Source organism: Delphinapterus leucas, chromosome 2, assembly GCF_059928025.1.
Source record: "Delphinapterus leucas isolate spDelLeu-1000000601 "Yukka" chromosome 2, BTC_Dleu_Yukka2, whole genome shotgun sequence".
Classification (NCBI taxonomy): Eukaryota; Metazoa; Chordata; class Mammalia; order Artiodactyla; family Monodontidae; genus Delphinapterus; species Delphinapterus leucas.
The window spans coordinates 76,982,959-76,995,843 of NC_143130.1; the positions used below are offsets into that span (position 1 = coordinate 76,982,959).

The 12,885-nt window shown below is 39.8% G+C and overlaps 1 protein-coding gene across 1 annotated transcript in view; it reads left to right on the forward strand.

Moving 5' to 3' along the window:
- Window positions 1-12,885, forward strand: part of RORA (RAR related orphan receptor A) — a 723,379-nt gene that overhangs the window by 539,855 nt on the left and 170,639 nt on the right. Inside the window, exon 2 of the mRNA XM_022579671.3 lies at window positions 6,552-6,581. Coding sequence (XP_022435379.1) covers window positions 6,552-6,581 — 30 coding nt within the window. The remainder of the gene's footprint in view (window positions 1-6,551; window positions 6,582-12,885) is intronic.

Consider the following 12,885-nt stretch of genomic DNA (forward strand, 5'->3'; position numbering starts at 1 on the left):
TTGTTAGCTTGAAAGCACGGCAAGGAGTCATTGATCAAGGCTCTAGAAGGGAAATCAAGAAAGCGTGTAGTTCAGCTATCTCATTCTACAGATGAGAAAACTAAGGCCCAGAGAAGTTAAGTGACTTTCCCAAAACATCCAGCAAGGTCACTTTTGGTTCACGGTTTGTGAGTGCTTTGCATTTAGAGAGTTGGTTCCACTCATCACTCTTCCACAACTCCACGAAGTCCCAGTCTCTGTGGTGTGCATGCCTCTTGCTTAGTGGTCTGTTTGTGAATCTCTGGGGAAGGATCTTGGTGTCACTTCCCAGGCATTGGGAAGTATATCAAAACCTTCACAACATCTGGACTTGGTTTGACACCCTTTGGTGGTGGTGATCCAAGTCCTTTGCCCACTTAGCTTACCTGCCCATGAGCAAGTATCTTCCCTTGATTTTAGAGAGTAGAGTCCAGGGGAGTTTGGGGTCTAGAACAGAGTACACTTGCTTTTAGAAACTCGGTTCTCTGTCTTATGCTCTCCTCCAGCAGATATGAATTTTGAAGTCAGAGCCCTTGGTCTGAAAATCAGAATCCCGGGCTATGAGTCAGTGTGAAACCCAAGAAATCATGAGCAGCTATGACATAGCTTTCAGTAGAACATTCTAATTCACCTTTGTTAAAGTAAGACTGTGTGCATTGCCCACCTTTTGTGAAAGTTAATAATTAACATTTATATCACACTTCCCACTTTGTAAAGGTCTTTACACATCCTTATTTTGTATGGATTTTCACAACAGTCTTTTAAGTATTATTATGATTATATACAATTATAGAGACCTGGAAATTCAGGCCCAGAGAAGTGAAGTAAGTTGCCCAAGGTCTCTTAGCCTTGGGTAGGAAAGTGGATGGACTAAGAATGTAAGTTCAGGTCAACTTGACTCCAAATCCAGTTATCTTAAAAACTGTCTTTACATGGACATATATACACTACCAAACGTAAGGTAGATAGCTAGTGGGAAGCAGCCGCATAGCACAGGGAGATCAGCTCGGTGCTTTGTGACCACCTGGAGGGGTGGGATAGGGAGGGTGGGAGGGAGGGAGACGCAAGAGGGAAGAGATATGGGGACATATGTATATGTATAACTGATTCATTTTGTTATAAAGCAGAAACTAACACACCATTATAAAGCAATTACACTCCAATAAAGATGTGAAAAAAAAAACTGCCTTTAAAAAGTTTATTCTTTTCCACTTCTGGGTAGAATTAGAGCTATTTGCCTCCTAAACACTCATCATAATTTATCTTTAGAAAACCCAGCTCTCCCGGAATGGTCGATTCAGGGTCACTGCTAGTAGCATTAGGTTTGGATAAGTCTTACCCCTTCCACTTGAGGACAAAGATGGACAGCGTAGACTGCTGTGATTTCAGAAAGGATGAGCTCTATGGCGAGAAAGACAGGAATCGTGCAGCCTCTGGGGAAATGAGAAGAAAGAGAAACGGAAGACCCAGCCATCCCATTTAAGGAGGAGGGGTATGAAGAAATGGCTGCTGGTTGCAAACCAGGGCACACAGACCTCTCAAGTATCTCTTTCACCCAAGCCCTGGTGGGGATTCCTGGCTTAGCTAAGGCTGGGGGACAGGACCCTGTAAGTTTAAATTAGTTATAGAGCTGACTGCTGACTAATATGCTTTGGGGAGTAAATCTTTTTTTTTTTTTTTTTAATATTTACTCTTATTAGATGCACTATCTATACCAGGGTTTTTCTGGTTTTTATTGAAGTATAGTTGGTGTATAATATTATGTAAGTTACAGGTGTATAATATAGTGATTGACAATTTTTAAAGGTTATACTCCATTTGTAATTATTATAAAGTATTGACTATGTTCCCCGTGTTGTATAGTGTATCCTTGTAGCTTATTTACACGTAATAGTTTGTACCTCTTAATCCCCTCCCCCTCTCGCCCCTCCCCTCCACTGGTAGCCACCAGTTTGTTCTCTATATCTGTGATTCTGTTCCTTTTTTGTTATATTCACTAGTTTTGTTGTATTTTTTAGATCCACATGTAAGTGATATCATACAGTATTTGTCTTTCTTTGTCTGACTTATTCCACTGAGCATAATACCTTCCAAGTCCATCCAGGTTGCTGCAAACTGCAAAATTTCATTCTTTTTATGGCTGAGTAATATTCCATTATATATGTATGTGTGTGTGTGTGTACCACATCTTTATCCACTCATCTGTTGATGGAAACATAGGTTTCTTCCTTATCTTGGCAATTGTAAATAATGCTGCTATGAACATTGGGGTGCACGTATCTTTTTGAATTAGTGTTTTTGTTTTTTATTCAGATATATTCCCAGGAGTGGAATTTCTGGGTCATTTGGTAGTTCTGTTTTTAGTTTTTTGAGAAACCTCCATACTGTTTTCCCCAGGGGCTACACCAATCTACATTCCCACCAACAGTGTTCAAGGGCTCCCTTTTCTCTGTATCCTCACCAACAATTGTTATTTGTGTTCTTTTTGATGATAGCCATTCTGACCAGTGTGAGGTGATATCTCATTGTGGTTTTGATGTGCATTTCCCTGATGATTAGTGATGTTGAGCATCTTTTCATGTGCCTGTTGGCCATTTGCATGTCCTCTTTGGAGAAATGCCTATACAGGTCTTCTGCCCGTTTTTTAATTGAGTTGTTTGCTTTTTTGATGTTGAGTTGTATGAGCTATTTATTTATATTGGATATTAACCCCTTATCAGTCATATCATTTGCAAATGTTTTTTACCATTCAGTAGGTTGTCTTTTCATTTTGTCGAAGGTTTCCTTTGCTGTGCAAAAGCTTTTACGTTTAATTAGGTCCCATTTGTTTATTTTTGCTTTTATTTCCTTTGCTTTAGGAGAGAGAGCCAAAGCAAATATTGCTACAATTTATGTCAAAGAGTGTCCTGCTTATGTTTTCCTCTAGAAGTTTTATGGTTTCCAGTCTTACATTTAGGCCTTTAATCCATTTTGAGTTTACTTTAGTATATGGTGTTAGAGAATGTTCTAATTTCATTCTTTTACATGTAGCTATCCAGTTTTGCCAGCATTACTTACTGAAGAGGCTATCTTTTCTCCACTGTATATTCTTGCCTCCTTTGTCGTAGAAGAATTGACCATAAATGCATGGGTGTATTTCTGGGCTCTCTCTTCTGTTCCATTGATCTATGTATCAGTTTATGTGCCAGTACCATAATGTTTTGATTACTGTAGCTTTGTAGTATATTCTGAAGTCAGGGTGCGTGGTTCCTCCAGTTCCATTGTTCTTTCCCAAGATTGTTTTGGCTATTTGGGGTCTTTTGTGTTTCCATATAAATTTTAAAATTATTTGTTCTAGTTCTGTGAAAAATGCCATTGGTATATTGATAGGGAATACATTGAATCTGTAGATTGCCTTGGGTAGTATGATCATTTTAACAATATTAATTCTTCCAATCCAAGAACACCATGTATCTTTCTCTTTTTGTGTCATCTTTAATTTCTTTCATCAGCGTCTTATAGTTTTTGAGTACAGTTCTTTTACCTCCTTAGATAGCTTTAAATACATACCATGGACTCACTTCCCATCAGATATTAACTTTCTACAGAAAACTTTTTATTGTGATGATTAAATTGTCCTTAGTTGACCCATCTGTGAAATGAGAAGGACATTTTCTTTTTTTTTTTTTTTTTCACTTCTGTGGAGTCAGTTAATATGAAGAACTGGAGCTTCTATAGAGAAAGGAGAGACACAAGACATTAGTGTGAGCACAGTTATTTTTCAGGAGAGGAGAAGGAAGGGAATTCCAATAAATTTTCTGATTGTTTCATTAAATTTGTCTTTTGTGTGTTCACTTTCAGTTCGTTTGCTTTTCCTAGAGAAATAGAATTTTGTCTTCATAATGGCTATTAAGTAAAAACATTGAAAAAAAGAAAATATTATGCACAGTTATGTCTCCATAATTAGGAGTTGTAATGCACTTTAAAAAATATTGCTTTTGTGAGAGGGATGTGTTTTTTAAGCCTTTCTCCATAAAAGTGTATCTATTAATTTATTGTTATGTTTTTCCTTGCATGTGATAGATATAATTTACATTTTATTTGTATAGGTTAGGGTTGCCAGATAAAATACAGGATGCTCAGTTACATTTGAATTTCAGATAAACAACAAATTGCTAGTGTCTGAAATTTAAGTGTAACTGGGGATCCTGTATTGTTTCTGCTAAATCTGGCAACTCTTGTGTAGGTATATCTCCCAATTACTTGTACTGATCGCTAATTGGCAGTTAAACGAAACTGAGGGGTCGAGTTTGTGCTTTTACAGAAGTCATGCTGTCTCTTGGAGACAGAAATGAGAAGTTTAGCTCCGTGCTGCTGTGATCTCAAGGATCAGGCAGCTTTCCTGGAAAGATTTTCAAAATCTATTATCATTATAATCGTCATGAAAATATTTGATGAGAATACTGCATCACACTGTATAATAAATTTAAGTAGAAAAGTCAAAGCAGTGGTATTTTCATCAGGCCTTTGGGTGTCAGGAGAAAATAGTTCCACACTCAGCGAATATAGATAGGTCTGTTTGGGGCTGTGTTAAATCCAATTGTGTGAAGGTTCTGAATAATCAGGAGTGACAGCATAAGCACTTTCTCTTCAAAGTGATTTTACCAAAAGCATCATTTCCTAAGGAAAGTACACATATAGCTCTCATAATGCTGAAAGAGCACTAAAGTATCCGTTTATTGGTGCTGGTGTCATGAGCTGGAGTTTGCAAGTGGTATTCAGATTTTCAGCTTGATTCACTGCTCCTGTTGGGGGCAGTTCCCTTCCCATGAAAAAGCTTATTTCAAAAACTCCTCAAACCCTTTGGTTAGTTCCCATGTGAGAGAGCCTTCAAGACTCTTGCAGAAGCTTCTAACTTCACCATGCGAAGCCAAGTCAAACACGATGAAAAACAATAGTTGTGTTTTTCTCCGTAGAAAGGGGGGGAAAAAGAATTTGAGTTGGGCTATGTAATTTCAGCTTCCCTAAATAAGTCCTGTGGAAATTTGTGGGGGAACAAGTGTGTGATTTTGGTCTTGGTGCACAATTTTGGCACTAGCTTTTTTTTTTTATGTCCACCATGGATTTTTTTTTAAACATCTTTATTGGAGTATAATTGCTTTACGATCGTGTGTTAGTTTCTGCTTTATAACAGTGAATCAGATATACATATGTCCCCATATCTCTTCCCTCTTGCATCTCCCTCCCTCCCACCCTCCCTATCCCACCCCTCTAGGTGGTCACAAAGCACCGAGCTGTTCTCCCTGTGCTATACCATGGATTTTCATAACGGATTTCTTCCCTGTCCGATACATTCCCTAGCTAAGTAATAGGTCTGATATGAGTGCCAAATTTTTCAACAGTGTTACTTTCCAGAGGAGGGTTAAATAGTTATTTTAATAACTTGAAAGAAAAAAAGACACACAAGGTTTACCACACTTCTTAGTCACAGGCTAAATGTTTTCAAGAGCTTTATGATTTTGAGCCTATTTGGTCTCAAGAATATCCCCCAAGAAGAATGAAGCATACAGAATTCAAAATGGAGCACTTCTGAAGTGGTGATAGCACTGTTTGCACTGAAGTGTGCGTTCACGTTATCTTTCTGCGGTCTTATGTGCAGAATCTTGCCCAGTTCCACTCTTCACCCGCTCTCTATAAAGCATCTTAGGAGTATCAAGGGTGCTGACTCATGAGCCCCTTATGTTTTCATATAGTTTTTGTTCATTGTGCTGCCATTGCCAAGAAGTAGCCGTCATTCCCCTTCTGACTTTAACGAGTATAGACAGAGAGGTACATTTTGTGGATGTATTTTCCCTCACCATTAAAAGTGATGCTTCATGTAAGCACAAAGAGCCATTTTCATTAAAAAGTAAACACAAAATCAATGGCCAGAGCAAATTCATTGCTCTGTGGCTCAGTTCACTCTTGTCTAAGTTGGCTTCACACTCGTGCCTTAAATCTTCCCCACTCTGCCTATAAACATGATCATCTCCCCTATTTAAAATCAAAAATAAGTCTTCTCCGGCTTCCCTGGTGGCGCAGTGGTTGGGAGTCGGCCTGCCGATGCAGGGGATGCAGGTTCGTGCCCCGGTCCGGGAAGATCCCACATGCCGCGGAGCGGCTGGGCCCGTGAGCCATGGCCGCTGAGCCTGCGCGTCCGGAGCCTGTGCTCCGCAACGGGAGAGGCCGCGGCAGTGAGAGGCCCGTGTAATGCAAAAAAAATTTTTTTAATTTAAAAAATAAGTCTTCTCTCACTCTGTTTTATTACTGTCCGTGCTGCTACTTTTTTACCACAGAACCTCTTAAGCCAGTAGGCCATGCTTGCTGGCCCCATCGTTAATAGTTTTGTTACACTGGGGTAGATCCAGTGATGCTGTATATGAGATGAAGATGCATCTTGCCTCTGCATCCCCATCTGAACAAAATGCGTTTCTGAGTACACTGGGGATGATGTACATTCTAAGAAGTGCACACAGGCTCCTTTCTTACCTTTGTCATTGTTTCTTCTCTTCTAGGTATCTCAGTAACAAAGAAGACGCATACATGTAAGTAATGCATTTTTTTTTTGTCCAAAGTTTTCTGAAGAGTTGGAATTCGCATATGTCTGGCTGCTGTGGCCTTTCAAGTATAAACTAATGTTTCAGCTGTGATCCATGGTCAACAGAGGTCATACTTCTCTACCTGTAGTGGTCGGAAGTGGTACATCTCCACCTGTTTGTACTGAGTGTGTGTTAAAGAGAGTCTAGACATAGTGTGATAAATTCTAGCGATTCAAGCCACTCATCTTTAGAAAAACCATAAAATCTAGCCAGGAGGATCAATTAATTACTTACTGATCACCCTTACTCTGGATCCTTCTTAGACGAGTTGGTATGTTTCTAGGAAACATCACCTTGATTTCTTTTAAACTTTGGTCTCCTTTTCCTCACCACTAGTTCACGATTTAGGCCGTTTTGTACTTGTGTCTGTGGAGCAGAGATACTGACGGGGAATCTAGGCGCTGCCGCTCGTGTGGCCTTTGGGGGCCCTGGTAAATGGCATGGGTAGTTTGATGTGGAAATGTGCGCTGGATTTATCCTCTGTATTCATTCCCACCTCTCAGGTTCAACTGCTTTCATCAACTGCCTTCATATGAACTCCACCATAAGTTTACAAACTCACGTCAGTGTAAAGTGTTGTGATCTGCATTCTGAGCAATGATGTTTGGCTGTGCCTTGATTCTCAGGATGAAACCAATACGTCATTGATGGCAGGCAGTCAACTTTCACTGTACTTGACCAGCATATTATTTAGACTTTCGATTAAGAGTGTCATTAGAATTTGATAACTATTTCAGACCACAGATATGTGCTACCTACGAGATGTGTTTGGGCATCCTTCTAAGGCAAGCAATGGAGATATTTATGGCACAATTCAGGGCCGACAAAGACGTGTCCCCCAATTTTTCCTATTTATGCTTTGAAAATTTTTGATTTCATGTGAACAATTTGGAGGAAAAAGAAAATCTGTGTACCATCAAAGTAGTTTATCTTGTGCCTCACTTGATTCTTGAAATCTGCTCTTGGGTTTGTCTGTCTGTCTATCTGTATTTGTAGAAAACAAACATAAAAAGCAAAAAAACCAACCAAACAAACAAAAAAACCAAAAGCAACCCCATCCAATTTGATGGTTGCCTGACTTGTAGGGCCCAGTCCTGCTGTCTCTCCACGTGGCTCTCCCGTGGGCTTCAGTGGAATGTTTGAGGAAAGAGGCAAAGCTCAGGCCCGTAATGGACACATGCTCAGGACAGCACCTCGTCTCTCAACACATGGTTCCAGTTGGCTGTCCCTCCACCAGGGTAGTCTGTGGCCCTTAGCGTTTTGGGGGTTGTTTTGTTGTCGTCGTTGTTGTTGTTCTTGCTGTTGTCGGTGCATAATTGAGCTCATGATGACTGAGAGATTGACAGTGCAGGAGACTGAAGTCCTCTGTATATCCGCAGGGCAGGCATGGTACAGAGCGCTTCCTTGCACAGCCTTGCCCATGAGCTCGTCCCTGGCCTGGTGGGACCCACTCTAGAGGTGGTAAGTAATTCAGTCTTTCTGCTAGCTCAGTCCTGGGCCTCTCCTGAACAGGGGCGGATGGTTGTGCCTACTGTTTATGGCGGTTTGGGGTATGGACTCCTGGCCACCTGGCAACATACAGAAAGCTGCTGACTGTTTGCATTATGACTTGGCTCCTGGATAAGTGGACAAAAACCACTAGTTCAACTCCACTGGATACAAAGAATACCCCTCAACGAATAGGACAGAGACCATAGATGTTACTTAATATATAGACCATCCATCCCTAAGGACCTTTAAGGAATTGTCATCCCTAAGGATAATTTCATTGGCCTATGGCAGAAATAATAACCCGTGGTTGGATTTAAATTCATGGAAGGTTGTGAGTGACAGCATGAGAGTGGTAGCTAGTGAAAAAAAGTGGCACTCCAGTAACAGGCAATAGAACAGGTTGGTCTTTCAGCAGAGGCTTAATGAACTCTATCAGCTGTACCTGCTTTAAAACAAAATCAAGATATAGCCAGAGTGGGTAGGTTTTGAGTGCCTTTCTAACTGTGAAAATCAGCAGGAAAATTCTTAGGGATTAAGCATAAGGTAAATGTAGAAAGATTTAAAGCTTCCTTTATGTAGTTCAAATATTAAATTGATAGAAAGATTTAGATCAGAAGTCATCTTGGTTTTTTTGGCCCACGTTTACTTTCATGATTTGGGGGAGAGGGCCCAAAATAAAACGGCCCAATGACAAGTTGGGGAGAAAGCTCCTGAAAAGACAGTTGACACAGAACTTTGCCCACGCCAAGGAGAAATTGAATTGTCCAAGTTGCATGTTAGTGAAAGTCTTCTATGCCACGTAAACATGGAGATTGTTTTTGTCACCCACCTCAGCAGACAGCCCATCATATTTCTGGTCTTAGCATCTCTATAGGCCCCACAACTGGTGAGAAGGAAGAAAACCAATCAGTTCTTTCTCTAATAACTATCACCCAAATGACTTCTTCTTTAGCATCTGTCGGATTTTTCTTGAAAACTGAACTGTCCTAATTTGCTGATAAGTTTTCTTGAGACGTTAAATTTCAGCTCCTCTTAAATCATCTTGACATCTGCTCTTTAAAAAGTTTCACTATCAGGGAAGTGTGCGAATTCATTTTTGGGCCGTCTCAAGACTTCTGATTTTAGCCAGGGTTCAGGAAACCTTGGTCAAGGCTTGACTACATATTCATCAACAGCTGAAGTCAGCTCACATTAGCAGTTTCAATCTGGGTTTCCTAACTGCCTGCCCAGAGAGATTGTTCCACTTACAAATGAACATGTACAGTTGCAGAATATATTATCAGACCCGAGTGTCAGCTCACAGGTACACCAGTCAGAGGCGCAAGAACTACAAGATGAACCTGAATAGTTGTGACACTTGATAATATTTTAGGCCACCTTGTTATCTGGAAAGTACAGGTATTGCTTCTTTAAAAAAATGCTTTGGGTGAGTTAAGCAAGAAATTCCCAGGAAAGGAAATCTGATTGTTAGCTTCAGAGAAATCCACAAGCGTGGTCTTTGGAGAACACAGATTCTCCTGAGTTCCTGGGATAGGACCGTCAGTGTTTGTCATTAACTTCACTTGGCAGGTGGGGGAAGGCAAAGCTTGGGGCATCTTGTACGAAGTCATCATGACCAGTTGGTCAAGGAGTTCTTACATTTGCAATGTTCTTCAGTTGTTGACAGGACATATTGCTGCTGGGTTTTGCTGTGTGAACATAAAAGAGAGTTTTTACTTGTGGGATAGGGATATACTCACGAAATTTTACACTGTGGTGTAGAATTTTAATTTTTCTCATTGATTATATAGGACCTGTATTTGATTGGACACTTTCAAGACTGCTTTTGCTTTGTGATTCACAAGTTTGTTCTGGTCTCATTCCTGCTGTAATAGTACTGTGTGGATAAGTATCTTTCTCTTGGAATCAACTGCTGTCTTGGTTTTTATTAGTTGCCACATTTTATTATTTGCCAGATCTGTTCATTTGTTCCTGACTTCTTCATCTAATTCTGCATGGGTAGTTCTGCATTCACTAAAATGTTAGAAGATGACATATATGGAGATGAAAAAGTGAAAAATACAACAGATAATAATCAGCTATTTCAAGCTACTGGGAAGTGTGGCATCATAGCTCATCACCTTAGGGAATCTATCAGCCGGCCACCAGAGCGCAGACCCGAAGGATACCTGGTCGGCCCCTGGATTGCTTCCAGAGTCAACAGACCATTGTCACTTCCTCCTGTTCTCATTCTTGTTTGTATTTCTTATTCTTCTTTTTAGAGTTTGTTTTTTATTGAATATGATTGATTTACAATGTCATGTTAGTTTCAGGTGTACAGCACAGTGATTCAGATATAGATATAGATAGATAGATATAGATATCTATATCTATCTGTATATATCTTTTTCAGATTCTTACCCCTTATAGGTTATTATAAAATATCGAGTATAGGTTCCTGTGCTCTAAAGTAGGTTCTTGTTGGTTATCTATTTTATATAGCGTAGTGTGTATATGTTAATCCCAACCACCTAATTTGTAATCCTAAATTATATTCCTTATTCTTCTTGTTTAAGGCTCTTCTGCTTGCTTTCTTCCACACTCGGGAACTTCCAAACACGTAAAAATTACAAGTTACTCCGTAAGCAATCAGGAAAATATGTCAGTTTAATCCAACTGCACATCAGTTTTCCCTAGTAAATGACAAAATCAAATATGCTTCGGAAGCTTCTGGAACTTTTAATTTTAACCCAAATAACCATTAAAAGTGAATTTAGTACATTTGCAAATGTTTGGTTGCAGCAGGCTCATACCTGAGATGTAAAATTAAAGCACTGTATTATTTATAAAGAGATTTTAGTTCTCTAGAGTAAAAATATTTTAGTACAAATCAGAATATTTCTTTGAGAAATAATCCTTTGTATTTTTAAAGAAAAAAAAAGTATTTATTGCAGCCATTTAAAGTGGACTAGGTTAATGTATTCACTTCTTACCCCTAGAGGCTTGGCTTTAAGTTTGACTTAGTGAAAATGAGTTTTGAGGCCTCGACCAACCTCTCCCTGGGTATTTGCTGATATCACAAAACCAACCCAACAATTTGTCACAGTTGTTGCCGTTTACTCAGGAAGCCCAAGAAGTACAGTCGCCTCATTTTCTCGTTTTCTTTTCCTTTCCTTGAGGCTATTCCTTTTGGTTGCAGACTCTTAGCAGCCCCAAACTTGGGGCTCACCCACATTATTTTCACAGTCCAGGAAAACTCAAGAACCATTCTTGGCAAAGCTAATGGAAGGTGCTTTGGTTATATAGTTAATAGGTTGCTGTGGCAACCCATGTGACTCATGGTGTGACTCACGGCAATTATAATTTCAGTTGCTAGCTGGATGTTTCACTAGGGCAGACCTGAGAAATTGCCACACTCAAGTTCTTTCAGGAGGCTTTCATCCAGCACCTGTCCACCCATTGACAAACAGTCACAAACTAGTGCTCACAAAGTTGCCAGCAGATTCATCTCTTAGCTTGCAGACACTGAGCTTGCTGCCGATGGGACATGACCAAAATACAAGTGCTGGCCTCTTCTAGAGCTAATCAGTGGACAGTTGTTTATTGAGGACCTACTATGTACTGACAGGTTCTTTGCCCTCAAGGAGCTTACAGACTAGGTTCAAGGTTGGGACTGCGGGAAAGTGGGGACACATAGTCACAGAAAATAATCTGAAAATACAAATGCTAAGTGTACCCTTTTCAGAAGATTTGGCTCATAAACTGGAAAGCAGACTAAGCCGGAAATGTGGGAGAGAGAAGAATTAGAGGGACCTCCAGGGTTCTGACACTGTGATCCAAGTATACAAGAGCAATGAAGGGGAAGGTAGATATTTAACTCTAGGTGCTGAAAACTACCTTTGCTCCTCCTCTTCGCCTATTCTCACCCAGAGGAACACCTATGTCATTCCTTCAAGATCAGTCAGTCCAAGGAAGTAAAAATGCCCCGTGCTGTCTGGAGACATTTGCCTTGTTTAGACTTGGCCTGTATGTCTAGAGCCAAGCTTCTGAACTTAACAGGATTTCTCTGTCTCATCATATTAGGATATAAATGGATAGCACTTGGCCCTGCCAGTCAGTTCTTCCAAGGTAGAAGATTTGCATAGTCTTAAAATCCACAGTTTATGGTGGGGATCTGTGAATTCCATTTACAAATCTGAATATTTACAGGCTTGGAGTGAGTTTGCTCTGATTCATGAGGTTTTTGAAAAGGATTTATGATGTGCATACTCTACTGATGTAACAGCATAGGTATATACTTTATAAGTATATACATATATACATATATATTGGTGTTTTAGAGGCGACTGAGGCTACAGTAGGGTCAGAATAGTCATCTGGATCCCAGCAGATTGTTGAGCGGATTCATATTCACGTCCACAGAGAGCCACCTGTAATTTTCCTAATTGTTTGAAAGGCCCTTCCTTGTCAATAGTAGTAGAAAAGTTGGGGGTGGGGGAGGGATAAATTGGAAGATTGGGATTGACATGTACACACTACTATATATAAAATAGATCACTAATAAGAACCTACTGTATAGCACAGTGACCTCTACCCAATACTCTGTAATAGTCTATATGGGAAAATAACCCAAAAAAGAGTGGATATATGTATATGTATAACTGATTCACTTTGCTGTATGCCTGAAATTAACACAACATTGTAAATCAACTATACTCCAATAAAAATTATAAAAAATTAATTGATTAAAAACTGAATATTTAGCTAAGTGTTTCCATCA